This window comes from Paramacrobiotus metropolitanus, unplaced genomic scaffold (assembly GCF_019649055.1).
Source record: "Paramacrobiotus metropolitanus isolate TYO unplaced genomic scaffold, Prichtersi_v1.0 Parri_scaffold0000067, whole genome shotgun sequence".
NCBI classification, from domain to species: Eukaryota; Metazoa; Tardigrada; class Eutardigrada; order Parachela; family Macrobiotidae; genus Paramacrobiotus; species Paramacrobiotus metropolitanus.
The window spans coordinates 24,046-50,919 of record NW_026570287.1 but is presented as its reverse complement, the minus strand read 5'-3'; the positions used below and the strand labels follow the sequence as shown (position 1 = coordinate 50,919).

Sequence of the window (26,874 nt, the reverse complement as noted above, 5' to 3'; positions counted from 1 at the left end):
ACCGTTCAACTGCGTGAATGTATGATATCGAAAAAATCAGGCCCTGTACTGGATACTATTAGTAGCCAACTGGTCGATTTTGAGCGACATATGAGGTTCCGATCGCTTACAAAAAAATGAGGCGCATTGGGAAGTTTGGGAAGACTACCCAATGATGCCGCTGTTCGACTGAAAGGTATACATGGAAAACGACCAGAGCCGCTAACAATCAGGCGCGCGCATACCGCTAGGGCAATAAAAGGCACTGTGATTCAAGGTTGAATGCGGGTCAGCTTAGACTAAGCAAAGACAATGGATGCGAGCCTGCGATCAATTAGCAGATAAGCAGAACATCCCATCTAAAGCATTCTTTCTCTTCGCCAGTAAATCTGGCGCACGTGCTTATGAATTTCTTTTGTCTCAGTGGGCAGTGTTATTGGCCAAATCTCATAAAAACAAAAAGTACGACTGGTTAGAAGATCTTGCTGACCAATGGGATGCTTCTGACTTCCACCAAGAAAGTCAGCCGCGTTGCTCAAAACTGCTAGTCAACGAAGTGTTAAGAGAAGAAATTGGATATGTACGGACAATACTGGATTGGACGCTGGGCATTGAACAACTGCATTTGGCTTGCTTAAATAACAAAACTTTCCAGCATTATTGTTTTTCTGGAGTTTGCTTGTTTAAATATCATTGTTCAAAACTTTATTAAAGGGTATCGTCATCGTGCAACCTACGCAACTAGCTGTACTCGTAGTAAGAGAATGGTATATATACTTCGTACTGTTCGTAAAGAGAAAATGCTTTGTACACAATATATGGGAACATTACAAAACAGTTCGGTTTTTACAAAAACAGCTCACATGTCAGCGCACAACAGCGGAACAGGTGGCCGCTAGGGTAAGACATCAGTTAGATTTTGTCCTAAGTTAGCCATGACAGGTGCTGTTTTTAGGATGGATGGTGCGATGCCAAAAAACCGGCAGGTACAGTATAATCGGTCTATAAGTCTTCCATAATAACTGTTCCAAGTAACTGCACTGCAGTAACGGAAATATAGATTAAATTTCAACAAAGCGAGAAAAAGCAGACAGAAACCATTTTCCTGACAAGGAAATAAAATGGGAATGTATTAGAAACTGGCTTTGCAGCCATTTACTTAGTACAGTATATGAACCTCATCCAGATGGCCGCTGGTCAGTCTTCTTAAAAACAAGTCGGCCTTAGGTTGAGCCGCTAGCCACTAGCCAGTAGCGAAAAGGGAATCTAAAAAAATGTACTTTAAATCCCAAATGCCGTTTGCTACTGTATTACTAAATAAGGTAGTAGAAATCTTCCAATTCCTAAGTCTTCGAATTTTTCTTGTTAAGTGAGGCACCAGGAAAAAAACTACGGGTAGTACCGTAGTATCAAAACGGCAAACGCAATTAACTTTGCAAACTGGCTACAGTAGTTATTCCATGTGAGCGAGTCGCACAGCTGATAACGGTGATTCGTGTCGAACTTACTCGATAATCCGGGTAGGGCATTTTCCCACGGTAAAGTCCGTGTTCGAACTGCGAAGTCTACAGGATTTTTCTGCTAGACAAGTTTTGTAAAATTTTACTCCTGTTGTGTTTGTGCGCTTCTGCCAGAACAAGAACTTACAGTCTTAAATCGTACATGCGTTTTTTTCGAAAGCTTTCGTTTTTTCAGCAGTTACCGAAAGTTTCCGTTGGTGATTAATACCGAGTACTGACGTGAGTTTTGCCTTCTTGACATTATCTCAACAAGTCTGTCTCATCATCATCAGTCTCAACTTGAGACTGATGAGTCTATATCAAGGTTTTGCTGTTGGCCGTGTTTTACCAATTGCTGCTTCTATTCTTATAGGATTTTTTTGCCGAAATGTTCTTGAGTTGAACGAAAAGGCTTTCGCAAATGCTAGTGCGAGGATCGGGCGATCTGCGTAGTACTTTTAGGACTCGCCTTGTTGATTTCTACGGCCGTGCTTAACTCCATCGGTCGATCCACAGTAGGCACTAGGCACACTGGGCCGCCATTTCTAATCAGCAGCAGCGATCCGTCTCGCGAATGCCTACCGTCCGCACTCGCCATCACTCGCGCGTAACAGAATCATGGAACAACTTTGTCGCGCTGGTGGCCCAGGCCAGCAGCGGCCATGAAGTGGCATTTCGCCAGGCTCTCTTCACTGCTGTCGGGCAGTTCTTCCTCGTGCTGGTTCTGCTCGTCGGATACCAGGTGTACTTCATCCTCCAGACATTCCTCAAACCCCTGGCATGGGCAGCCTTGAGTGGCACTATATTGTTTCCACTGAAAGCCTACTTGGCACATGGAATTCGCGGTTGGATTCTCCGTATGAAGGCCTCGCGGACTCCGCTGGTGGTGGGACTTGTTATCACACCATTTAAATTGGTGGATGCTGGATTTAATTACTTCGGAGCCGAAGTGCTGGAGTTCTTGCTTAATCATTATGTGAAGATATTTTGGGGAATTGTCGTCATGGCCGGGTATCTAATTGGACAAGTTGCTTTATGGAATCACATGGAATTTTTGATGAAGCTCAGTGCAGTGTTTGGAAGAATATTGGGGTTTTTCAGCTCCAAAGCCGTAAGTTGCAGCTGTTGAGTGCTGTTCCAGTTACGGTTGGCAATTTTTATTGTACTGAATTTCTAGGGTCTAAACTTTAAAGTTCATAAGGAAAGAGCTGCTTAAGTAAACTGCGCTTCTGACAAAATGATGATTAAAGTTATTTTATCGAGTTCATTGAATGTTGAAATTAGTTTTCAAAATTTTATGCATATGTCGTCGATTTTCATAAACCTCTTGATGGATAAGACAATAACACCTGCTGTTTTTCCAGATTTGGTTCCTAATTTTTCCATACATTGTTGCTGTGAATTCTCTGTGGACTCCGCAACACCGCGCGACGCTTCGCATGTTAGCGTGGCCATTATGGATATGGTTGGGACTCCATCTCTGCTCCCTTCTTGGCTCAATGGCTGCGCCGGTTTTAATCGTCACTGGTGTAGTTTTGTGTCTGGGCTTCGTGACGGAAATGAAGGTGGTCAAAGGAAAAATCCTCCGTTCGCGTTCCATGAAAACCATGAACCAGACTGTCGATTCCCCGGACGAGATAACGGAAGATGCCGATAAAATCAGTGATTCTTTCTGGAAAGTGCTCACTTCGTCCTTCTATCATTTAGTCAACGATAGCTTGATCGGGACGAATCATAGTGGCGGTGAAGGTGTTACATCGGACGATGAAGAGCCACCGGCGGAGCAGACGGCCAGCCCGATTCCCATACCCTCCGCACTGACCGCAGCCGGACAGTTGAAATTATTTGCCGTAAATCAGGATGCAGCTCAAGGAACGAGATACATGCTGTATTTGTTCTGGATGTTTGTTTTGGTGGAAGTGTTGTCACATTACTACATGATTCCGGTGATTTTAATACCTGTCGCCTATCGGCTGGTGAGGACGGTGGGGCAGAAACGCGGAGCATGGATAGCCCTAGCTGAATATTTTTGGACTTTGCGGAATCAATGTGTTCGGTGGGTTATGACAAGAAAAGATGTTGTAGCACCGACGCCGCTGCGAGGTTTGATGCGGTTGGCCAAGCAGGGTGATCATAAGGTAATTGCGAATAGTTGTACTAACTGTAATTTATGAGTAACTACTAACTGATTTATGAGTAACTGTGATTGATGAGTAATTTATGTACTAATTGTAATTTCCGGTTCTCATACATAGCTTTCTGTTGATTCAGTGTTTTGGTACTTTTTTTTGGTTTTGTATGATTTCTTATGATAAGCTGAACTTTGAATTTTGACGGCATAAGTTTTTTTTATTTGTAGTACCTTGTATACGTATTTATGCATTCTGTTCTTTATAGGTCATGAGCGTTTTGGAAGATTGTGTCGACGAGACAGTCAGCCTGATGCTGGTGCTGATGATGTTTATAACCATGGGAATCTGCGGCATCATTACAACGATGCAGGTCCAACAGGAAACGGTTTACCTTGTAGGATTATCGGGAAATTTCTTAAACGAAACAATCGTAAAGCATCCTGAATTGCTTGAATGGCTTCCCGAAGGCGCTCAGGTGCAGGAGACGGTTCAGTCGGCTATGGATTCAGTATACATGTACGCTCGTGACTGGATGATTGGCACGGTAAGATGCTCAGGTTTCGGCCGTTTCCTCTTTCGTTTGAGGCCGTTCTTTCTGTACTACAGATGCGGGACGCTATTGCCGACACAAACCTTACTCGTGTTGCATTAATCGAAAAGGATATCCTAGCTATCGCTGACCGAGTGTATCGGTTTTATGTGCCGCGTAATGATTACGCTGACCATCCGCATTCCCTTCTTCGCCAGTCTTCGGTTTGGGGAAATCGCTCCTTGCAGCATCCTCTTTCGTCATTGCTAACTTCGGAAGATGAAGATGGAAGTTGGTTGTTCAATTTTTGGTCGCAGTTTAACGACACTTGGCATAAGGCTGCTAGTGCCCTGGATTGGTCTAACATCAGCTCTTACGTGAAGGACAATTTGGAAACGCTGACATCCGTAAGCCCAGTCTGGTAGGGTGCAGTTTCGAAGCGTAGTGGATAATTTATGGATCTGTTTCCAGATTGCCGAGTCAGTGTGGAATGTTTGCAAAGGAAATTTTTCCATGCTGTTTTCCCTTGTGACCACCATCCTTTCGATTATTGTGATGTACTTCTCAGCTTTAATGCATTTTATTTTGTGCATTGTGAGTTACCACTGAAATTGAAACGGTATTAATGTTATCACGACTTGTACAAAGAGAAAAGGAATTTGTTTGCAGTTTGTATACATTGCCGCTTTGTATTATCTGCTGGTGTCGAGCAAGGATTCGTACCGACCACTGGAATTTGTTGGCATGATCAGTCCCCGAATTGCGGAATATGGCCATGTTGCCGAAATTATCGAACAGACAATCAGGTAGGTAATGTGTCTCTGTTCATGAAATTCTGATTCAAAGTAAAAATTTTTTGCAGCGATATCTTCGCAGCCTCTTTCAAAATGGCAGCTTTTTATGGATTCTACACATGGGTATTACTTTCATTATTCAGCGTTTACATCAGGTTTATTCCATCCGTAATGGCCGCAATGTTAGCGGTTTGCCCTTTGGTTCCCCCATACGTAATGGCCATACCCGCGGTGTGTGAGCTCTGGTTTATTCGGGGAGAATACGTACCCGCAGTTCTTCTTGTGATAATGGCATGTACGCCCAGCATGTTTGTGGACATTGCGATTTATGGAGATGTGAAAACGTAAGAAATTACAGTAGTAGAGCATTAGTACGTCTTCTGATATGAACTCGTAGCGATGGCTTGGCACACTTCATAATTATAATGATAAATATTTTTGGAAACGTTGAAGTTTGGGTGATTCAAATTTATTTTTCGTGTACGTAATTAAGTAATGCGTATTCTTTACCAAGTTGAAGCTGCTTTTCTGTAAATATAGTTGATTATTTTTTTTAAATTTTGCAGTATTCACATTATTTTCTGCTTTTGCAGCACTCATCCCTACATGTTTGGATTAAGCGTGGCCGGTGGATTAGTGACTATGGGTCTCGAAGGAGCTGTTTTTGGTCCTGTGATGCTCTGCATATTACTGGTTGTTGTTCAAGTTTACCGGCGCATTTTACAGCCCACTACCGAACGGGCCAGCGTGTCCGTATCGAATTTGATGGTCGCGCCTTTACCCACTTCACTCCCCACGTTATCCAACAGTCTGTTACCCACTCCTAGTACTCCAGATATGGATATTGCGCGGGGAATTAGCGGATTTCTTGACCGGCAGGAATCTCAGTCTTCGTACACAGGCGCTTTATTTGCCACTGGCGAGAAGGTGGTGGAGTCTTCGGCAACATCCACCACTACATTGGACGAAGAACCTAAAGCGGAAGCGCTGTCGTCGTCAAGAAGACGTGAGAGGCTGCATCACAGTACACCCAGGGATAGCGCGTCGTTCTCGACGAATTCGGAATTTGGTCAAAGGTGAGAGTACTGGAAGTGGACGAAACTGTGTTGACTACTTTATTCGAGTTCCTGAAACCTACATCATCGTTAATTTTGTGCTCTTTTGGTGTTGTAAGTTGAATTTCCAAATGTGCGTTAAACGGATAAAGTGTGTTTACTGGCCAGATAAAAATATTTTCTGCCATTTTTTTAGTTTGATTTAGGTTAATTTCACAATCAGAATATAGGATTAACTGGCGCTGCCTTTCCGATTGAGAAAATTGCAGTAGCTGGGCTCGGTACTGGATGTTAAGTGTATTTCTATCGTCGTATGCTTCTGCGATACAGTACTTCTTAGAACGGTAAACTATTCTAAATATCAGTGCATATACTATGGGCAGCATTAATACCAGCCTTTTTTTACTGAAGCAGCTGTTTAACATTTGCCGTCCTTTCTGCAGTCCCATTGCGCATGCTGATTAATTTATTTCTGGAAGATTCACCAGTCCCAAGTTTTATCATGGAATGTCATGGTTGCACATTGTTGCGATACGTTCGTTGTTCTCGACTTGTTCCCTTTGATTGGAATTGATCTCATTGTGATATTTGCTGATCCTTTGGGAATGTGATGTGAAATTGCAGTGTTGTTAATTTTGTATTTAGCGTTTTATTAGTCTGTTAAAAATATCATGGGTCCGAAAGGCCAAAAACGTTGCTTTGAAATCTCATTAAATGTGATTCTGCTAGTTTTTGTGATTACGTTGCGTTTTTGTCTTCCTGTTCAGTGATATATTGAGTTTACTGTTCGGTTTGACAGCTGGATGAACTCTCTGATATTAGGACTGCGTGTGTGATGGTTATTAATCGATCTCATCCGATTCCACTAACAACAATCACTATAGTTGGCCTCATTCCCCATTGCAGTGCGGTGCTATTAATCTGGTTAGGAGCGATGAGTATTGGGAGGAAGCGCACATGCTTCTGTGCAACTTTGATCAAGTATTGTGGAGACCGCTCCATATGCCATCCAGTTGTGAAATTTGCATTGCGCAGTATGCAAGTGCGCATTGGCCATTTACGACAATATCAACGGCCTCTGTCCTGAAAGATGCCGGTGACTGTTTATCGAGGATTATGGTTACGCATTGGAGTGTTAAGATTTGAACGATCTTATTCGAAGCTTTCGTACACGGTGGCATTGTTGGTTAACACGCTACACTTAATCGCTAAAAGATATGGATTTGTTCTGTTAACCGGTTTTCGGTGTGCTAAGTATTGTGTTTAACTGTCTTCACCGCAGGACATTTGTCTGTGCGCGATACAATTATTTTTGGCTGGCAGACGTATGATTAAGTTGTATAATCTGCGATATCCGAGTATGCACAACTATACAATTTCAATTTTGGCCCGTGAAATTTTACGGTGGGAGTTGAGAAATGGAATGCGCTCAAACGTGCGTAAAATGGAAAGTTATGGCTTAGCGTAGCCAGTTTAATCGTTTATACGAGTGCAGCTGTTATTTGTTTAAAAATTGACAAAATGGTCCGATACTCTAGTGCATCCAAAAAGTGCTCAACCATGAAATTTCTCGCACTAGTTGACTTGTAGTAAGCACTGCAGTGCCTTATTTACAGAACCATATTTACCTGTGAGGCTGTGCTTATGTTGTTGACTGATCGCAGGCACATTTGCATGCGTTCCGGTGCACTTAGCCGATCGGACTAAAAAATGAGTTTGATTTATTCCATCGACTTATATGTTTTATTGTTTTGACGATTCTAATAAGAAGCGGAATCAATAATGTCGTGCCGGCCATTTGAAGGTCCATTAAGACAGGTCAGTTACAATCTATTTATGTGTTTCAATGGCTGTGAGACGTGAATTCCGGCTCGTGTTAAATACACACGTTTTTGATTTGCTGTTAGTCAAAGTGATTAATATAGAACACGGATTGCGATTAATTTAGAAAACTAACTGCGACACAATCGATGTGAATTACGCAACTGACAGCTGCAAGCAAATTTCTTTAACTCGTGCAGCTAGTGAATTCTCTAGCTTTTTTTCGGCTTGCCATACCAGTCATTAATATTTGGGTGAGATTTGCAGTGCCAATCTATCTAACTTGTTCGAACTACTGTACTTGTTAACATGAGCTATACTGTCTGTTTTTGTGATATAAATACATTGCCTCTACACGTGACCGCTAATTTTTATTTTTGATATTGCTGTCATCGGAAAGTATTCATAATTCCTGTTCTGACAGGTACACTTTTTTGGAAGTCGAAGATGTTGGGTGAAGTTGTATCGCGGGACCATATCCGTGGCTGATAAGAGGTATTTCAAAATACCGTATACGCGATAAATATTTGAGCGCCACTCCGTCGGTCGAGTGTTGTTTACATAACAGCTGGCTGCATTTCCGCTGTTTTATCCTCAGAGACGATAAGCAGGCAGATGGAGGATTATTAAAGAAGTCTGTTTACCGGCATTTGGAATTTGCGGAAATCGTGGTATGCGAACTTTTATGTTATTATTCTGCTAAAAAAACAACTTTCGATTGGGCTTCTTACGTACGGTTAATTATCTGTAGTCTATAGAAATGTGAATCGCGAATTAATTAACAATTATTTTGCGTTGTACAGACAGATTATACATATGCCCTGCGCAGGCTTTTTTGTCGTGTAAACATGTCGAGCCTATAACTTACTTGTATAATTTAGGCTTCGGAAGTTGGCCACATTAAGGGTGGCTGGGCTGGAACCAATTTATTAGTGTATATATGTGCGAAAGGGCACAAATCATTAAATTCAAATACTTAAAAATCGTTGCCGAAACCGTGAGTCACAGCAAAGTTCTTAAGGTTATTTCCACCGTGTTTGTTTGGTTGACAGACTGGAAAAACCCCAAGTCCATATAAAATCAAACTGCGATTGCAAACTGGTGAGCGACTCAAGTTTCGGGTTCCGGTTACTTCTGGTGCTAACAAACGACCGGTAAGTTTCCCGATGTTATCGCACTGGAAGATAATAGATCCATAATTAAATAGCATCTTTGAGAATTTTGACACACGAATATGCGTGGAACGATGAATATTTCTTCTAATAATAAATTTACTCCTGTACTTGCAATATTGTACTACGTAGCATGTTTTGCTCTAACACGATTTTTTCCTTTCTCTGTTCTGGCTGTTTATTTGTCAGCAGCATCTACTCGTAGCGAATACAACCGGTAGCTCGTGTAAGCAAAATAAATAGATGAGAACGGAACTATGAAGGAAAAATTTTGTCACTAAAGGTCTATTAGTACGGAGATAAGTGATGAATCCGATAGACCAGCGGCTGTCAGTGCCATCGACGGCTGTTTATTAAATCACGAAGCACTGTTAACAATAACGATTCGAGAGAATGTCATTATTGGCCGTATATGAAACGATTTATGTCATGGTATTTGATCCTGATACTTTTTCGATGTACCTAAAAAATGTTGTTCTGAAATCGCAATATTTAATTTACAATATGAATTTTAGGAGTGGATAGCTGCCCTAGAGAACCACATTGCGTACGCAAACCGATGTTATGGCATTGGAGACGGGCGTCCTGTCACCGATTCCACCAGTACACTGTTGACCTTATCTCAAGAAGCGAAAGAGCGGATACGTGCTTTAGAGGTATTTGTAAACGAGTTGTTTGACGGTGTCTTCAGGGGTTTTGCATATCCCATCGGCTGTGTTGGGCAAAAAAAGGGTTGTTAAATGTGCTGCTTTATTTCAGGAATCTCTGACATCTTTCAATGTCGCCTTGCGAAATATTCAGCCGCGTCTTCTGAATAGCAATGTCACGCAGAATCTGCAGGATGTCACCGGATGCACTGAAAAAGCTTACCTCATTCTCAAAGATTTCTGTGATGCCGTACAACAGGAGAACCAAGTTAGTAATACCGGCTTATGCATACTTCTATGAATGCTTGTACTGTCTGACTCTGGTTAGGATTTATACAAAATCAAATTAAAGAAATTGTTAAATGCGCTGAATAACATACAAAACTTGGTAAATTAATTACAAGCTTTACTTATTGTTAATACAACATATTCTTTATTTACATGTATATAAATGCAGTACGGAGCATGCAATTATTTACACACACATATATTTAGGTGTATTATTATTTTATGATTTTGCAGAGGCGAGACGATGAGTTAAGCATTGAGCGGAATCGAGCTCGTCTGGCCGAAGAAACCTTAGAGGTTATCACGCAGAAGTATAATGCACTACTGCTCAGCGTGGAGAAACGCTCGGGAAAGTCATCTTCCTCCCGCACTAGCAGTTCGGCTTATTTTACTCCGGATGGATCACTCCTGCATTTTCAGGATGCCCTGTATCACGATACTCCCGAGCCTTATCACGACCAGCCGGATGGCGCAAATTTCCCGTCGGTGAACGATTCCGAGCAGCCGGCGGCTGACATGCGCCCGGATGATGTGGATAATGTTTGTAAGTATAGTGGACGTGACAAAGTGTAATGTACTTCGCACGGTGGTTTGCCGAACACATCTGAATGATTTTGCATACTTCTGTTCATCTGAAGGGAAAGTCAAACGTCCTTCTTGCGGAACGGTTAATTATTCTTGTGTAACTGGTGTAAATGAGCATTATGTATGTCGACTGTATTCTTATAATATTATCATACAATTGAACGTGCCGGTTCCTTACGACATCTTTTAAAAATTTTATAATCTTTTTACGGATTAATTTTTTACGAGTTTTGCAAGTCTTAATAAATGAACTACTTTCTGGTTTCCTTATGTGTGCTTTGATTTTATCGGTTCTGTTCTGTATTGCTTGTTACGCGTTTGACAATAAAATAATATTACAACAGTTCGTATGCTTTTGCTGACCAGGCTAGACTAATCATTAGCATTAATACCTAGCAAGTGTACTGTTACTTTGTATTTCTGATTACAATGATTGCGCACCCCTCCAGATGCGTCGTGAATAATTTCGATATTTTCAGTGTCCAAATTAGAAGCCGCCGCACAGCGTCGCGTCCGGGGTGATGCCCCGCCCATGCCGCGGATCGCTTCCTTTGGTCCCATGTCCATAGCCGGATCGTCATATTATCATACGGATGCCATGTCGAACGGATATTTATCCTCCAATTCGGATCTATACCATGACTGTATATCAGTGGATACAAGGTCGTTCGTTGTTTCCAACGGTTACGCCGTAACCTCACAGGAAACGCCCGCTCCGCCCCAGTCAGAGAGCAGCGACTTGAAGAGTAAGTAATCTCTTCTGCGTGTATACTCAAAACTTTTCGAAAATTTGGAAAATTAACTGAACTGACGTACTAGACGTACGTAACTTGATATACTAGAGTACGGGGTAGTGTTTGTTTACATAAATCTGATTACTGTATCTTACACGTTACAGGCTTTCATTCTGCAAATTCCAAATCAGGGAAATCGTCTGATGTTCAAAGTAAGTGCCGTATGTATATAGCAAAATCGATTTCCAGATAGAGAACTAGTTTTTCAGGTTTTTTGGTAATTATGAATTAATCGGGAAACATCGCACTTATTGTTAGGCAACTTAACATACTTAACACTTTTGAATTTTACAGGTTTTCATACCGCCAATTCTAAATCAGGAAAATCTTCAGATGTTCAGAGTGCGTAAAAACTGCCAGTTTAACATGTGCATGATTTCTATCGCGAACCCTTATAATTTTCACTCATTATTATTTTGCAGGCTTTCATACAGCGAACTCAAAATCTAGGAAGTCTTTTGCCTCGGATACTCAGAGTAAGTAAGACCGGCAGCGAGCCACGCTGAGCGCGCGTGCACGATGTTTTTGTTTCCGAAATCCATTTTCATTGCAGCTATGATAATTTTGGTTCTGGATTTCAGGTTTCAAATCTGCAATTTCCGAGCGCTAATATGGCATGTAAAAGATACTTCGTTGACACAATCAGTATGAAAATCTGGAGGTCTACGTGCAGTCAAGAATTTACTGTTATTGTGTCAAAGTGATTTCGAAGTGTGATGTAACAGGAATCGCTGTTTAATTATATAATGTTCAGTTGTTTTACAAAAGGTGCCTTTTTTATGTAATACGTGAAATATTACTGTTGTCTGTTAACTGAAATTGTGGCTTCTAATTAAACAATGGAATATGTCAATTTTGAATACCTATATATAGAACGCGAACCGTATTGCGCAATTAGCGCCGTGCACATCGTGCCGGTAGGTAGACACTAGACAGTCGCAATGTGTGCCTCAAATAGAACATGGTCCGCTTGAACTGGCAAACACAAAATTAGCGTGATTGGAAACCGAGCCGGTTCGTTATGACGTTTGGACTTTCGATTGACCTTTGCTGCCTGAAGCGTGTAGTCGGGTTTCGACTATGTTATCTATCCCGCGATTAAATTATCATGTTCTGTAGATATTTCATGTTTGGCAAATCGCGCGCGAGAAAATAACCCATTATCACCTATCGCAAACAAGCCGAATTCGGTGTATCACAGAAATTGTGTAGTACACGATTGTAGAGTGCAGTTAATAATTTAGCGTCGATGTACTGATGCCGTAGTCTTCAATATGTGTTTTCTGTTTCTGATATGTTTACAACAGCGCAAAAAAACTTGTTCTGCATGCATTCGGTGAGGAGAATCGGGAACAATGCCAATAATTTTAAAATCGTCGACACCCTGGTCGAACCGGTATTGGCAACAAATGCTTAAATTGAGCAAAAGTCAAAAATTAATCGAAGTAGTATCTGGAGGAAATAACATAAAAACCGACTGTAATGAGTTTGAAACGTTAAGATATAGCAGTGACGTCAAACTGACAATAAATTGACAAAGCGCTGCATTAGCTGCGAATCTTTTCAAAAATTTCCACCTGAAACTGCACTCCTTTGTCAGTTTGAACGTTCGGGTCCACTCTTTCGTCCCTGCGACAAACGTTCGTAAATATATATGATTTTAGAAAATATCGCTGAAAGTATTCCTTGTTGCTTTTCAAAGCAAAATATGCCAACATCAACTTACGTGACTCGATTGAATTTGGACTTGTCAAATTCCGGGAAAAATGTATCACATGGAAATTCGGCCAGAACATTGGTAAGATAAATGCGATGCAGGTATGGAGAATCCAGTGTCTCCTGATAAATCTTGGAACCACCCAAACTCCACACTGTCTCAATGTCGCGCAGTTTCATCTCTTTCCGCAGTACCTCGAGAGCATCCTCGAAAGACACAGCATAACGAACATTAGGCTGCGGCGCTCCTTCCGGTGCCGCGCCTCTTGTCACCACAATCTTTAGCAGCTTCTCGTAGTCGCGTGGATCGTGGATCGAGGCGTACGTAATCCGGCCGATGATGATGGCGTTCTGCTTTCCTGAATTACCGGCACAAACCTTTACTGATTAATATTATTTACCGACAAAACTCCTAAAACTAGACAGATCAAATGATACCCAGGTTACAACATTTAAATTTGTAAAGTTCGGATCTAACCAAACTGAAAACAGTCACGGATGGACATCTTCTATAATTAATGGCATTGCTGCAGCAGCTTATTTCGTGCACCAAAACTGAACTTTACATTCAACAATACAATAAATCAAAGCCAATGGTATTTTCATTAAGCACATTCATATTAAGCATGGAAAGCATATTAATTTCGCAACAAACTGTTGCAGTTAGAAACATAACATATTTTAGAACAAGAGATAGATACAATCATACGACTCTAAAAAATACGGTACTCATATTAATTTGTGCACGTACCGGGCGAAACGCTGTTAATCATTCCATGATAATAGTTGGTCTCTTTTCTGAAATGAATAATCATTTTGCATTTCCAAAATGTTGCTCGGTTTGAATTTTTTCGACTACGCACGGTAAGCTCCATGGGAGCGTGCCATTCTGTCCGATTCCTCGCTTGGCATCAGCAGCTACGATGATGTTGAGTCGAATGTCGGTGTTCCTCTGGTCAGTACTTGATTCGGCCATTTTAAAACAGACACGTCACGGTGCACCGCTGAAGAAACGTCGTCCAAGAATTTGCTCAAAATTGACGAAAATTCTTCGGCGCAAATTATGCCGGACTAACTCAAATACTTAACCAGGTAAGCCCCTAACGCCCGCCAACCCAATACCAATCCGGAGGATAGATAAAGGGTTTCCATTTGATAACGGTATCGCGGATCGGGATAACACTGCAAAGCGATTTGCAGTATACGTAAGCACTCGTACGGGCGGACCAAAGGTTTATCAAACCTAGACAGGATTGTAAGTTGAATGCCTGTTATCAGCATGTCCAAAAAGTATTTTATTTTGATTGTCACTTACGGTGAGTTACCATTAGTACGTATCAGATAGGATGGCCATTCGGTCGCGACACTCGCCGCGGTGACTCGCGTCGACGGAAAGCCGGGCCGGGAATTCATCGCAAGAAAATCGATACGATATCATAAACTCGTAATTTACATGGGTTTGCATTCGTTCGAGTAATATTTTGACTACGTTAACTAGTTCTCATGGTGTAGCGGCTATCACGTCTGCCTAACACGCAGAAGGTCGCCAGTTCGATCCTGGCTGAGAACAACTTTTTATTCAACATAGAATTTTAATGTGTTTTGTATAGTTTTTAAATTTTTTGAAAATATTTTATTTTATTAATGAACTATAAGCAAAGCTTTATAAATTTAATTTACTGCAAGCGAAATCTATCAGAAGCTCCGTGTGCGGAGCAAAGCGCTACATGTACACTGTACAGCAACCATGCGCTATCTTAGGGGTTTTTGGTATTACTTCGTATATCAAACAATCAAATACTGTACCCTAATCGTTTTTGTTTACCATAATCAGATCTTGATATTGTTATCGCGCTATTGAAATAAAGTATAATAAAAAATGAAAAAATTAAATACCTTTTTGCGAAGTAGTACAAGACAGGCCTGTTAGCAGTATACAGACTCTGAGTCAAGACACCAGAATACCGCACGCGCCACGCAGAACCGAGAACAAAAGATTGGCCTGCGCACTGCGTAGTCAGTGGTTTTTCGCGCTCAACCGAGCTTTTTCTGTTTTTCGACCGATTTTGAGGATGCTGGCTTGTCACTTCTTATCGTTTATCAGGTGTGTGTTATCAAGCGTAGTGTTGAATTGTCAGCTTCTTGTGCGGTAAGACAAGATGTTGTGGCTGTTCATCCCATTGGGCCTCCTTTTGGCTAACAGCTAACTGGAAGATTCGTTCGCATACGTCATGATACGCGGATTGGGGGATTCTCTGGCGCCTGCATAGTTTGACTGGGAGCGAAATTGTCGAAAGTTGTTGCATCTTCCAGTGCAAATTAAGATTTAAGAACGTCAAATTTCGTTGGTCTTACTTTACGGATATCTCTGGAATGAAGCCAAACCCTGGCGAAACAGCGTCTCGGGCACGTGATCCATTGGGCAAGTGAAAGACGCAAAAAAAGTGAAACCACAGAAAACCTACTCTAATTTAGATAACATAATTGTTGATTTCTTTCGCTTTCATAATAATTATGCTGATAATAATTTAAAATAAGCCATTACGCAGACTGAATTGTTCCGATGGTTTTCTTGCTGTTATAAGGACAGAGACTGTTGCATTGAATGAAGATGGAAATTATTATAGAGTACGCTGGTTGCGTTTCGTATGTTTTCAACGGCACCGATACTTTTAACTTACAGCTGCACATCTTGTAGAGGCTTCTCCCAACAAATGTGACAAAAAGGCGGACCGGTCCTCCAGCGATAAGGACAGCGTCAGCTGCGGCGTGGAATATGAAGTGGAATCGATTGTCGATCATCGGGTGGGAAATGATGGAGAGTGGGTATTTCGCGTGAAATGGCTTCACTGGCCGGAGGAGTCCAATACGGACGAGCCACTGCAGCATTTAGCAGGCTCGTCGGAAGTGCTGAGCGAATATTTGCGCAGACATGAACTGGAACTGAAAACGGATAAAAAGACCAATCTGCTCTCTGTAGTAAAATCAGCAACGTCTGCTGAAAAGAAGAAGGATGCGCCGATGCTGCCAAAAATTGTGCCATTAGCAGAATCCAAGTTACAGAGTGGAGACAAAGCGACAAAGAGCGATGATGTGGGACAGGCCAATAAGAAAAAAAATCCGCCGTCGCTACCAAAAACTTTAGCATCGAAGGAGCTGAAGGCAAAACCTGGCGATAAAGCTAAGAAGAGCGGGGATGGGAAAATCCAGTCGGTCGCGTCGGCAGTTAGCACTCCCGTCCTGAGTAAGGGGATTCCCTTACAGCGATTTAACAAAAACGAGTTTCTCAAGCCGACGTCCAACAATACGAAAAAAACATCCCCGTCTCCGAGGGCGACAAAGAAGCCGGCTTCTCCAAAGAAAAACGGGAAGGATCTACCGTCACCCAAAGCAGTGAACGTAATCTCACTAGCAGCACCCAGGTAATTCTTGTGCATAGACCGTAGTACCGTTATTATACAGCGTGGTAGGTAGTACTATTTTGAAATTTGTAGTATCAGGTTTAAGAAAAAAACTGGTTGAATTGACTCGCATTAGGCTTGTATGCATTATGCAAAACATTGTCGTAAGTGCTCGTAATTATGGCTCTTGCAACAATTAAAAAGAGCCACCAGAAATTAATTAATTAAATAATCCACTTATTTGTTATGAAACGGGAAATTTGTTTTTGTGTGTAAGAAAAGTTTCAGTGGGTCGCATAGCAGATTAACTTAAAAGTAATGACACCAGAATTATTATAGTTACGAAGTTGTCAACTTGAAAGTATGTACTTGCATTTACCGTGCTGCTTATCGGCTGTCTTGCAGCACAAAGGGATATTGGTGATAGAAATACTGATGTACATGTGCATATACAGTATTTTATTGGATAATTGCGTGAATATTTGATAGCGCTGTCTTCTTTTATTTACAGTTTTCAACGAAAAATAATCCCCTTGCGTAGAGAATCGACTTCCGTCAGTTTATCTCCGACTCCACCACCGGTTGCTGTTCAAAAGGATAGCAAAGTGACGAACGTGCAGCTTATCCGATCCAAAGCCCCAGCTAAAACGACTAAGCGCACCACCACAGCTGTTAGCAACGACAGCGATGACGAGTTCGATGAATACACCATAGAGGATCCAGTGTTACTGAAACGGGAATGCGGTCTAGCACTGGGCCTAACTGCTGAGAAGATCCTGGGCGTTGCCGATCTAGCGGAGAAACCGTTACGCTACATCGTCAAATGGGAGGGCACTAATATTCTGGAACCTGTACCAGGAAAGGACTTGCTAGAGGAAGACCCGCAAATGCTGATGGACTACTTTGAATCGCGCCTGATTGACAAGAGTCTTTGTCCGCCAGGGATCAAGCGTTCTAAGCGGTAGAAAATGCTGCTAGTGTGTTTGCTCAGTTTTTTTGTATAGGTTTTTGAATCTTCTTTGTTTTTTGTTATTCGTTTTAATGAGTCTAGAATCTGGATGCTTTGGAGTTGTTCTCCAGTTGATCCGTTATCGCGTTGTGCATGCCCTTCAATGATGATTTTACCTCCGACGTTTTAGTTCTATAATTTTGTTCTTATGCAATACTTTCGCAATGCAAAGTGCAACAATAATGTTTAGCAGTTAATGTTCGTTGATCGCCTTCGTGCGATGAATTCCGGATCCTTTGATCCTAATATTGTACGGACCAGTAGATCTTATGTTTGACATGTTGTTGATGGTTTATTGCTAATGCTGACATCAGGTTTGAATAAACAGCGCATTGTTTTGGTGACCGCCGACAAGACCAGCAATACGAAGTTTCAAAAAATTAATATTTAGCGCCAGAATAAGCATTCAAATACATCATACGACTACGTTAGCGCTTGCGACATGGTTGAGCAGTAAAAATGCAAAGGTCACAATTGTGAACAGCGGTATTTTCTTCTCCGGAACAGCCGGTAAGCGTTATCCGTTCAGGGATTTTCTTGAACACGAAACATTGGAACATTCTGGGTTGTTTGCCTTAGATGGTGATTTCGATGCCTGTTGAACAGTTCGGAAACCAGTGTGCCGCATAACGGGTGTTGTGGCTAAAGATCCACCGCTTTGCTGCAAATAAAAGGGCATTACTAAATGCAAATCAACAGAAGTGACCTCTGCAAAAACTAAAAGCTACGGTAATAAAAAAACGATTACCCCATAATAATTCGACGCAACCTTAAAGTTATTTATAATTAATTATTGTTAGTGTTAATAAGTAAGGTGACTGAATTCTCAGCAAACTTACCGGTGACTGAGATTGGAGCCTTCTTTGCTCGCAAGCATCGCAAGATTTGCAAACTTCAAATCGTGGAATCATGATTGCTGCTAAGAACTCGAAGGTGTATGTATTAAAAAAAAACTGTTAAAGCTGTGAGCTAACCAGAAGTCACTACAGTAGTATAATCGCTTGAACTGGCAAAGTCGAAACTTTTCGATCCAGCTAGCTGTCGGCAGTGACATTGATATAGTGCCGGATTCCGGGGTTTTATACTTTTACAAACGCGCTGGTTGCGCTAAGTCAAGCTGCAGTGGGAATATTAAGTTAAACATCCCAGGAAAAGTGGGATCGGTTCCGCCTCCACTCAGACTATCGAATTCACAATGGTGCTCCATACCGCGATGCCCCTTGTGACCGCATTCAAGAGCATTCAATTAGCCGGATGGACGCGTCCCTTTTGTTTATTTGGCACCTGATGATTCACGCACGTATTCCCGATTTTTCTGAATGAAACGGCGGTATATGTGGTTATTGCGTGATGACGCACAAGTGCGGGCGTATTTACAACTTGCCCTTTTGTCAAGGCGCACGGCTTAACCGGATATTTTTTGAAGCGATATTATCGGTATTGTTTTGGACCGCATACGATGTTGCAATAAGCCGCGCAGGATTATATACGTCTATCTACGGCAATATAGACAATGAAGTCGTGATCAACAGCAGAGAAATGCGATTATTTTATTATTGTCGGCATCATCTTTTCGCTTGTGACCTGCCGCGTTATCACGGGATTAACTATTCTGGTTGCATCATGATGATACATTGTCAGAGTATAGAGGATGGGGTGACCTTAGCTTTTTGGGATGGGAGAGGCTCTAATAGATGGTTCCTTTTTCCAATTTTCAAAACAGAATCAATCAAAACTGCTTTCATGGCTGCAGCTTAATTTAATTCAGTTCCCCAAATGTTATACCTTATGCTCAGCGGCTGTATGTTTTAATGACCTCTCATCCCACTGGATCTGTAACAGATGCTCCTACGCTGTGTTGTTGAAATTCTTGTCCATGAATATTAGAAATATAGTCAGAAGCGTAGTGTACGTATCCATACTTTGTTATAAGCCGCATACTTTGTTATAAGCCGACCTCTTGCTAAAAACGACATTTGTACTGTTTGGTTATATTGGTCAACCAAGTTGTTCGTTGGGTAAAAATTTTTTTATTTACATACTCGCTTTTTCTGTCGGGTAAATTCTCAGCAGTGTATTGTTACCGTTGCTGCCATTGTAAGCAGATCTAGAATGCTTATTTCGTAACTTTTACATCTGTTGCTATCTCCACCTACTTCGAAGTAGCACTAATGCCATGTTGGTATCGTTTTAAAATAAAAGCAACGTTTTTGTACGTTTTTGTTTTTGGACGGGCTTGTTTTTGACCGTTTTTTGTGTCACTACGAAATATATATGTTACGATCAAACTTTTCAAAAATTTCGTATTGCATCAAAGGAAAATAGTTAGGGTAAAAAGGAAAGTTAGGGAAATTCAGCAATATTGAACAGGCTTTTTCTGTATGCAAATGCACAGCGTAACATTACATATACATATACATATACTTCTATCGATTTCATCCACCGCATTGAAGGTAAACTGCAGCAAAAGCTGCGAAACCACAAAAACACATATTTACCCCACACACGTTTTCAAATAAGAAACAGCTCACAAATTTATGTATTCGGAACAGATTTTAGCCGTCAGTGCAGACCTGTTTTGCAACAGCCAACAGAGTGCTTTTTTAAGTTTTATTCCAAAGTCGTCATACACGGTTTGCTTGATTGCTCGGTCGTATTCGCTGAGCTGTAAAATTACTACTACAAAGCGCAAGCACTAGGTAATACTATTTTGATTATAACAAATTTGGTGCAATAAATTAACTATAAGAAATCTGAAAAAGCTTACGTTGACATTTTTTGAAAATCTAAGCTGATGTTCGTAGTAACATCGTACTATACGGCTGCTATACAGATTAATACTCGCCGTTGCTTAATTTGTATCTATCTATGATATTAATGCCGTTGTCAAAATTTAAAAGTTGCATTTGTAAAAGTTAGGGAAATATTACTGTTTTTGTATATATTGTTTCTGTGCATATGTTACTGTTATGTTACTGTTTTTGCGTTATTATTACTTACTTTTGATTTTTGGTCTCCTTTAATGGGCAACAGCAATGTAACCTCAGTGAATCATGCTAAAATACGTATCTATACGAGTACAATGCTATTTTATACCATAATTAAGTTCCTCGAGCAGCATAACTGCATTAATTTATGAAACCGTAATCCAGATGTCCTGGGGAAGTATTGTTTGCGCCCGTTATCGCGCCAAAACGTAATTGTCCAATTCTGGAAAGTTTTTTGCAGAATTCTGTTCATATGATCTTTGGATTTCCTATTCATATTCGATTTCATAATTTATATTATTTTCGGTTTACTATTCAGATTTCTGTTTGGCTTTATTATTTCAAACCGCTTTACAGCCTTTACTGATAAAAGTGAGTGCAACATTTCGCTTTATATTGGGTCGCTTGTTTCGAATCTGCTCCTGGAGATCAAATAACTTCTTTAATACAACTTGTATGTACAACAACAGCATACGAGCATGTGCAACATGCAAACACGAAAAAAATTTACAGTTTATTTACAAAGAATGCACTTAATTTCATTTTACATAATCTCTGTTTACATATATACACCCATCTATGCATTTATATATACAAATTCTTTTTCCTGGAATCCATAGCCACTAAGCAACTTGCCGAATATGCGTTTTCGATGTGCAAATACTACAATGTTCCCATTTAAACGTTCCTAATTCAAACACGGCGCGGCCTGAGACTGCCGATTACGGGAAATGGTGGCTAGAGTTGGTGCTTCCATGGGAACTTCTGCTTTGGGAAGGTCGGCGAGAGCCCCGCAGTCCCAGTTGTTCTAGGAGGGACGAGCGTCGCTGACGCCGCATGATATGGTGCTAAATAACGCACATCAGAAAATCAGTTATGAGAATTCGGAGAAAGCAAATATTAAACACCCCACTGCAACTGATATAGTCGAAGAGCTGTACTCGAAGTACTTCTGTGTGTCAGTCCATATTGTTATAGAATACAAAATAAAAGATTCAAATCTATGACATACGCAACAGTTTATGTAGCGCTAACAAATAGGGTGAAAAGAAAGTATTTTCAAGAAATAATTGTTAGACATATAAAAGGTCAGTATTATCTCTTAGTTCTGTGACCGGCTTCATCACTAATATAGTTTGCATATACTATGAGTCCTTTTGTATACTGTATTTATAAGGTTAGTACTTGTACAACGATTATATCAGTTCGTGATGAGCGATTTGATTTTTGGCCACTTTTAAACAGTCACAACTCGTAGCCATTTACGCAGTTGGCTAAAAATTATAACTGTGTTTTAAAGCGGCCACGAATTCAAAAATTGTTGCACTTAATTCTACGATGTTCTACGATTTAGGTAGTCCACCAAGAAAGAGTTAACGGTCAAGCCGTAGAATTAATCTTTATCTGATGTCCAAACTGGCCATGGCATTCTAATTAGCAAGAGCTTATTTTATGTTAATTTTCGTGCATCTTAACCGTTCGTGCATGTATACTCACAAAACACTGTACAGAATTCCAGAAAAGAATTGTGTGAATAGTTAGCTTCTCGTATCTACTCGTACCTGTAAGGAAATTGCAGATGTTGATTGATTCGCTTGCGAACGACGCTGCTCACACGCTTCGCACGTGGAATCAATATCGAAGTGCGGAATCATTACGCTTTATGGATGAAGGACAATATAACGTAACTAATAAAAAATGTTCTGAAAACAAACTTTTTTACAGCTGCTGCAACAGTTCAAGGCTTAGAAATATACAATGCTACAAGAGTGTTATTTTCAAGCATTTATACGCTTCTCACGGGAGCATTTACAAAAAGAGAGGTTTCATGGCGTGCGACTTATAATCTCATTGATTAGGTTTAGTTCGTCTATCAAAAACTTAAGAGACATGCAGATGCGTAAAGGAAATGCAACACACATGTACGTCCGCCTGCTGTACATCGTAAGAATATTTGTATACGCTGATCCTGGTAGCGAAAAGAACATTGAAACCTTGGTAAGTATTCTTTTCCAATGTTGCATAATATTGCAATATTGGGCCAACATTAAAATATCGATCTGGTGGACCGCATGGTTGTAAATATTGAACTTCACGTACAAGGAGGTGTTTCACGGTCAATATAAGGGCTCGGCATTGGCACTCTGCATGCGTGCATATTAATAATTATAGCTCCATGCAAAGAAATTCAAATCGGGAAGTGCTTTTCCGCAATCCACCGGATTCCCATAAACGCTATGTGAAAATAATCAATTTGTTGTTTGAGAATCCATAAGTCTAACACATGTAAAACAGTCATTGGAAACAAAGTGCCACCAATGGGTTTTTCCTAATTACAGTAACTTCCTTTATGGCTTTCTCCTTTCAGCGCAGACGTTGGCTGTACAAAATTAAATCGTACTTTAATAATTCCGAACCCAGAATATATACCCAGTAGGTATTCAGTAGTAGCAGCAATGTATGCTCACTTGGTAAGTATCCCTAACAAAATAAAAATATATATATAGATATAACTAAAGTAAGTAAAACTGCTGCGAAAATGTTGATTTTCCACATATACCTTACCGGCACTTATCACATTAACATATTTTCTATATCTACATGATACGAGTACTACTTCATATCGTATTGTACGTTTTGTACATATACACATAGCACCGTTTTGTTTTTGCTTTTCAATCAATACTCACATAATTCTAATGCTTGCTTACTAAAATGTAAGTACATAACGCGTGCAGGTCAGCTGGTTATCTGCACGATAATCTATCAACTAATATGCAATTTTCCGTGCTTACAGGAAGATGAAAACAATGTAAACGCATGTAGATTGCATGAAGAGCAGGCATTTCGCACAAATCACGCTCATGAAAATTAATAAGATCAACGACTGCACAAATCATATAACATGCAATTTCTTTCGCATGCAATCCATAAGGTTTCATTATAAATAAATAAGCCTTGTGCTGATCAATTTTGATAGTTAACAGAGACCGCTAACCACCTCGACATTTAGGACAGGGATCACATTTCTCATTTTCCGTTCGATGGGATGGAAAGCAAATTATTAATTATTAGCGTGATAATTACTACGGCGGTGATGTTTAGCATCCGTTTCTGCGCATGACTTGAAGCAGAAATCTGATCCTCACAAGGAAAGGTAAAGGTCAGTGATGACGACTCTGCGAGTTTCCGTGTCGCTGACATACATGGCCTCCGGAGCCGCTGGCTACGGATTGTAGTTTCTGTAGGTCTTTATGGCTTAAATAACCCAACCCGGATCCTCCCGTTGGATCGGAGGAAATGGACATGTTACGCTGTTGAAACAAATGGTGTAAGCAAGTGCATTAGCGGGAAACACGTACGTGTAATAACGCCAACATCAACTGTATTGATATATGAAACGCAATAAAAATAGTTTCCTAAGACGGTTAGGCATATGGCATAAAGGTCACCAGTAACCGTCAAGAAAACTCTTAAAAATCTTACTCTTACCAATCATTTGAAATTTTTTGCAAAGATGATATAACAGTCAAATGCCAGCCGTAATTACCTACTATCATAATTATCTAATTATAGTTAACTGCTTTTGAATTTAATTAACAGTCTGTCGGTTAGTTGTTTAAATTGTGAGGCCACATTATTGCCTTCACTGGTGTTATTAGTATTCTTTCTTGATTTAGGCATTACCGTCCAATAACAGAAGCCGTTAATTAAGCAGTGAAAATCATGCTGCAGTAAATATTAATGGCTTACCCCTCCTTGCAAGGCCATCATTGCTTCCGCTTCGGACTGCCGGCGTCGTTGAATGCAGAGGCTGCAGCGCTTCTCAATTTCGTAATGCGGAATCATTGTAAAAAACTACGAGTAGAACTTTGCTACAACCTCAACGCTAGCACTGCCGCAAGAACTTAAAGGCAGAAAGCAATGATAAATGTTCAGGAGTTCAGTTCGTAACGAACAACTGACAAATCTGCAGCGGTTAAGCAGGGTTTTTATAAGCGGGAGATCTAATTAATAAAGATGCAGGAAGTGGCGGTAGATGCCGTCCAATTACTTTCTAATTACCCCAATATAACGCGATGATTTCGGCAACTAGGCACGATGGATACTTGAGATCCGTCTCGCAAGGCACCCGTAATTAACAGCACATGCCCAGAAATGACGATGCTTCCCGTCGGATTGACATCAGCCGCTGGTGGACACTGACGGAATTGGCTTCCTTACACCGTGCGCAAGCAGATCGAAAATCGGAATTCTATAATTACGATTCGCTGCTGCTGATGTCGCAGATGCTAATTGTAGACGGCGGAAGTGAGAGCAGGCCATGCCAGTGGCAGATGCTTTAATGAACCACAAAAGCGGTATTAAGAGCCTTGACCACTAATTCACCTTCCTTTACTTTCCCTCCTTTTTGTCGAAACAAAGATCAATGCGTGCCAGGATCCACAAGGCGTAAAGAATATAATTTTTAAGAAAAATTAGTGATATGGCGATATTGACCCTACTTGAGCAATCAGTACATTCGAACGTTAAACTTACGCGAATCCAGATTAAAGGCATTACGTTAATAACATGTATCTGTTACTTCTACAGAGTCTCCACCGGTTATAAGAATATTTTCGATTCTCTACACTTCCACTGACTTTCGAAGTAAATGCATTTTTTACTTAATTGTGGTTTGAGATAACTTTACAGCTACAGTATTGATTAGTTTCTGGAATCCTGGAGCTTTGTTTTGCACTAGAATTACATTAGAAAACCTTCACCTAGGAGAATCAGCGCTAGCACCGCACAAAATATAATAATAATAACTGCTTAATAATTGCGCTTAATTACATAATTTCGCTTAAATTTAAGAACATTTGACTGATGATACGAGGCCCCCTGTTGTAATTTACAAATTAAGAACAGATACACAAAGGAAGACATAAGGGCGTGGATCGTTTTTCCGCACGCCGGTTCTGCTAGCTCCAGCCATTGCTTATTTATCGTTATTTTATTGGATAATTCACAAACATCTCATGAGTGATTAATGAATTGAACTGATAAATTTTTGTGGAGCAATTGCGTCAGTATTTAGCTAGCGAGTAGAAGACATGCGTGCTCTGCTGTAGTTAAAATCATTGGAATAAGCTGACAGTAATGATTGTGGACTTTTCTTCAAAGAGTATTTACTCCTTGAATTGACTGAATTGTTTATATGTGTTTAATTCAGTGCAGGCGAAATGTTATGTTCATAAACATAATTATTGATATTATTAATTATGATAATATTATTGACTTTTGCCTGAATAAAAGATCAACTGAAATTTATCTACTCTGTATATAGCACAGAGACAAGAAAAAATGCGCCGCTATTGCCTTGCATGATGCACGGTGATAGCGGCGTATTTTCGTTGTCTCTATCGTTTTTAATTATTGGTAGCTACGAAATAGAAATCCGATATTTATCTAATCGAATGCTGACTTTTCTGACCTGACGGAACATTCCAGATCTGTAGATTTCGATGCCCTGGAAGGGCTGGGCAGTGAAACTACCATAAAATTAAGAAATTCGAAGATAACAGAAAGGAGAGGGAGAAACACATACCTTTAAATTGAAATAATGCTTCAAATTCCGGTACCAGCACTGTCACGCTCGACCATTCTCACCTAGCACATTTACAATAACTTTATGTATTAGAAGCGTACTGACGGGTGAGCGGGCGCCGCGCCTATAAGGGACAACTACCAATATGGACACCATACCAACGCATTATGATCGGCGGCGATTCAGTCGGACGCGCTTGGCTACCACGCTCGAGCTGCAAGTTTCGCGCGGGACGGAAAAGTTAAGCGAGTCGCTTAAAAACGGCTACAAAACCGCCTTTTCTTTCGCAGGGGTGATGGCGGAAGTTGCAACTGAACCGGGAATCTCTCGAACTGAAGGCATCAGCATATAATGCAGTCCCTACTAGAAGAGGAACGGCCGAGGTTGACCAAAAACGCTATCTGCCAATGTACCGCGTTGTGCGTGTCGTACATAAGCGATTTCCGCACGGGCTGATGCCGGCCCTCTGCAAGCACTGGGCTGATGCCGGCCCTCTGCGACCGGGAAATGTCGAAACATGAATAATTTGTTCGGACCTTTGTGCGTTGAAACCCTTGGACCGATTGAGACCGGGGCGATTCCCTTGATTACCACCTGAGAAAATAACAGACGGGCGACGGGAGAGCCACCGAAGACCTGAGACAACAGATCGTACCATGAGACATGCAATTCGGCCATGAATACGGTACGATTTCTCGTACGGAAGTGGCCCAAGTGGCCGGAAGTTAAACAACAACACCGGCTGCGAAATGCGAACATAAATGGGTCGGTTTTGAACCGCCTATAAAGGTTGTCACACGCATTTTTCAGTTTTGTCACAGCCGGCGGTTTGTGTTCGCACTCCCTCCGGGCTCCGCTTGCTACTGGTGCCTCACT

General features: G+C 40.9%; 4 protein-coding genes and 1 non-coding gene across 7 annotated transcripts; 4 read left to right on the top strand and 1 right to left on the bottom strand.

Annotated features, from left to right (window-relative positions):
* The first annotated feature begins 1,535 nt into the window (after positions 1-1,535).
* On the top strand, positions 1,536-6,568 carry LOC129594373 (transmembrane protein 245-like). 3 transcript variants are annotated; one of them, XM_055491049.1, is made up of 10 exons: positions 1,536-1,718; positions 1,852-2,589; positions 2,843-3,616; positions 3,876-4,154; positions 4,217-4,546; positions 4,611-4,733; positions 4,809-4,945; positions 5,089-5,277; positions 5,527-6,009; positions 6,432-6,568. In XM_055491049.1, the coding sequence occupies exons 2-10, from the start codon at positions 2,053-2,055 to the stop codon at positions 6,451-6,453; spliced, it is 2,874 nt and encodes a 957-aa protein (XP_055347024.1). In that variant the 5' UTR covers positions 1,536-1,718; positions 1,852-2,052; the 3' UTR covers positions 6,454-6,568. The 3 variants fall into 3 exon arrangements, with proteins under 3 accessions (XP_055347024.1, XP_055347022.1, XP_055347023.1); XM_055491047.1 differs by having other exon boundaries at positions 1,537-1,718; positions 5,002-5,277; XM_055491048.1 differs by having other exon boundaries at positions 1,537-2,589; positions 5,002-5,277.
* Positions 6,569-7,671: 1,103 nt separating this feature from the next.
* LOC129594384 (uncharacterized) lies at positions 7,672-12,142 on the top strand. Its single transcript, XM_055491061.1, has 12 exons — positions 7,672-7,806; positions 8,234-8,304; positions 8,408-8,480; positions 8,862-8,963; positions 9,497-9,637; positions 9,741-9,896; positions 10,151-10,460; positions 10,981-11,247; positions 11,400-11,447; positions 11,590-11,637; positions 11,718-11,771; positions 11,877-12,142. Exons 1-12 carry the CDS (start codon positions 7,771-7,773, stop codon positions 11,903-11,905), a joined length of 1,335 nt encoding a protein of 444 aa, XP_055347036.1. The 5' UTR covers positions 7,672-7,770; the 3' UTR covers positions 11,906-12,142.
* A 506-nt stretch (positions 12,143-12,648) lies between these two features.
* On the bottom strand, positions 12,649-14,459 carry LOC129594394 (dihydrofolate reductase-like). Its single transcript, XM_055491072.1, has 5 exons — positions 14,327-14,459; positions 13,875-14,254; positions 13,763-13,809; positions 13,022-13,370; positions 12,649-12,924 (listed from the first exon to the last, which is right to left on the bottom strand). Exons 2-5 carry the CDS (start codon positions 13,985-13,987, stop codon positions 12,843-12,845), a joined length of 591 nt encoding a protein of 196 aa, XP_055347047.1. The 5' UTR covers positions 13,988-14,254; positions 14,327-14,459; the 3' UTR covers positions 12,649-12,842.
* Positions 14,460-14,508: 49 nt separating this feature from the next.
* Positions 14,509-14,581, top strand: Trnav-aac (transfer RNA valine (anticodon AAC)). Its single transcript has one exon. It is a non-coding gene; the product is annotated as a tRNA-Val (tRNA).
* A 438-nt stretch (positions 14,582-15,019) lies between these two features.
* On the top strand, positions 15,020-17,746 carry LOC129594387 (uncharacterized). Its single transcript, XM_055491065.1, has 3 exons — positions 15,020-15,433; positions 15,710-16,433; positions 16,924-17,746. The coding sequence occupies exons 1-3, from the start codon at positions 15,385-15,387 to the stop codon at positions 17,375-17,377; spliced, it is 1,227 nt and encodes a 408-aa protein (XP_055347040.1). The 5' UTR covers positions 15,020-15,384; the 3' UTR covers positions 17,378-17,746.
* The last annotated feature ends 9,128 nt before the right edge of the window (positions 17,747-26,874 follow it).

Bases quoted from the DNA above. Each gene is read 5' to 3' on its own strand.
- LOC129594373 (XM_055491047.1), top strand. From the start codon at position 2,053: ATGCCTACCGTCCGCACTCGCCATCACTCGCGCGTAACAGAATCATGG. The intron at 3,617-3,875 runs GTAATTGCGAAT...TGTTCTTTATAG, and splicing joins CCAAGCAGGGTGATCATAAG to GTCATGAGCGTTTTGGAAGA. The intron at 4,155-4,216 runs GTAAGATGCTCA...TCTGTACTACAG, and splicing joins GTGACTGGATGATTGGCACG to ATGCGGGACGCTATTGCCGA.
- LOC129594384 (XM_055491061.1), top strand. From the start codon at position 7,771: ATGTCGTGCCGGCCATTTGAAGGTCCATTAAGACAG. The intron at 7,807-8,233 runs GTCAGTTACAAT...CTGTTCTGACAG, and splicing joins TTGAAGGTCCATTAAGACAG to GTACACTTTTTTGGAAGTCG. The intron at 11,772-11,876 runs GTAAGTAAGACC...TCTGGATTTCAG, and splicing joins TTTTGCCTCGGATACTCAGA to GTTTCAAATCTGCAATTTCC.
- LOC129594394 (XM_055491072.1), bottom strand. From the start codon at position 13,987: ATGGCCGAATCAAGTACTGACCAGAGGAACACCGACATTCGACTCAAC. The intron at 13,810-13,874 runs GTGCGTAGTCGA...TATTCATTTCAG, and splicing joins ACGCTCCCATGGAGCTTACC to AAAAGAGACCAACTATTATC. The intron at 13,371-13,762 runs GTACGTGCACAA...CCGGTAATTCAG, and splicing joins GATTAACAGCGTTTCGCCCG to GAAAGCAGAACGCCATCATC.
- LOC129594387 (XM_055491065.1), top strand. From the start codon at position 15,385: ATGAAGCCAAACCCTGGCGAAACAGCGTCTCGGGCACGTGATCCATTG. The intron at 15,434-15,709 runs GCAAGTGAAAGA...CACATCTTGTAG, and splicing joins TCGGGCACGTGATCCATTGG to AGGCTTCTCCCAACAAATGT. The intron at 16,434-16,923 runs GTAATTCTTGTG...TTTTATTTACAG, and splicing joins ATCTCACTAGCAGCACCCAG to TTTTCAACGAAAAATAATCC.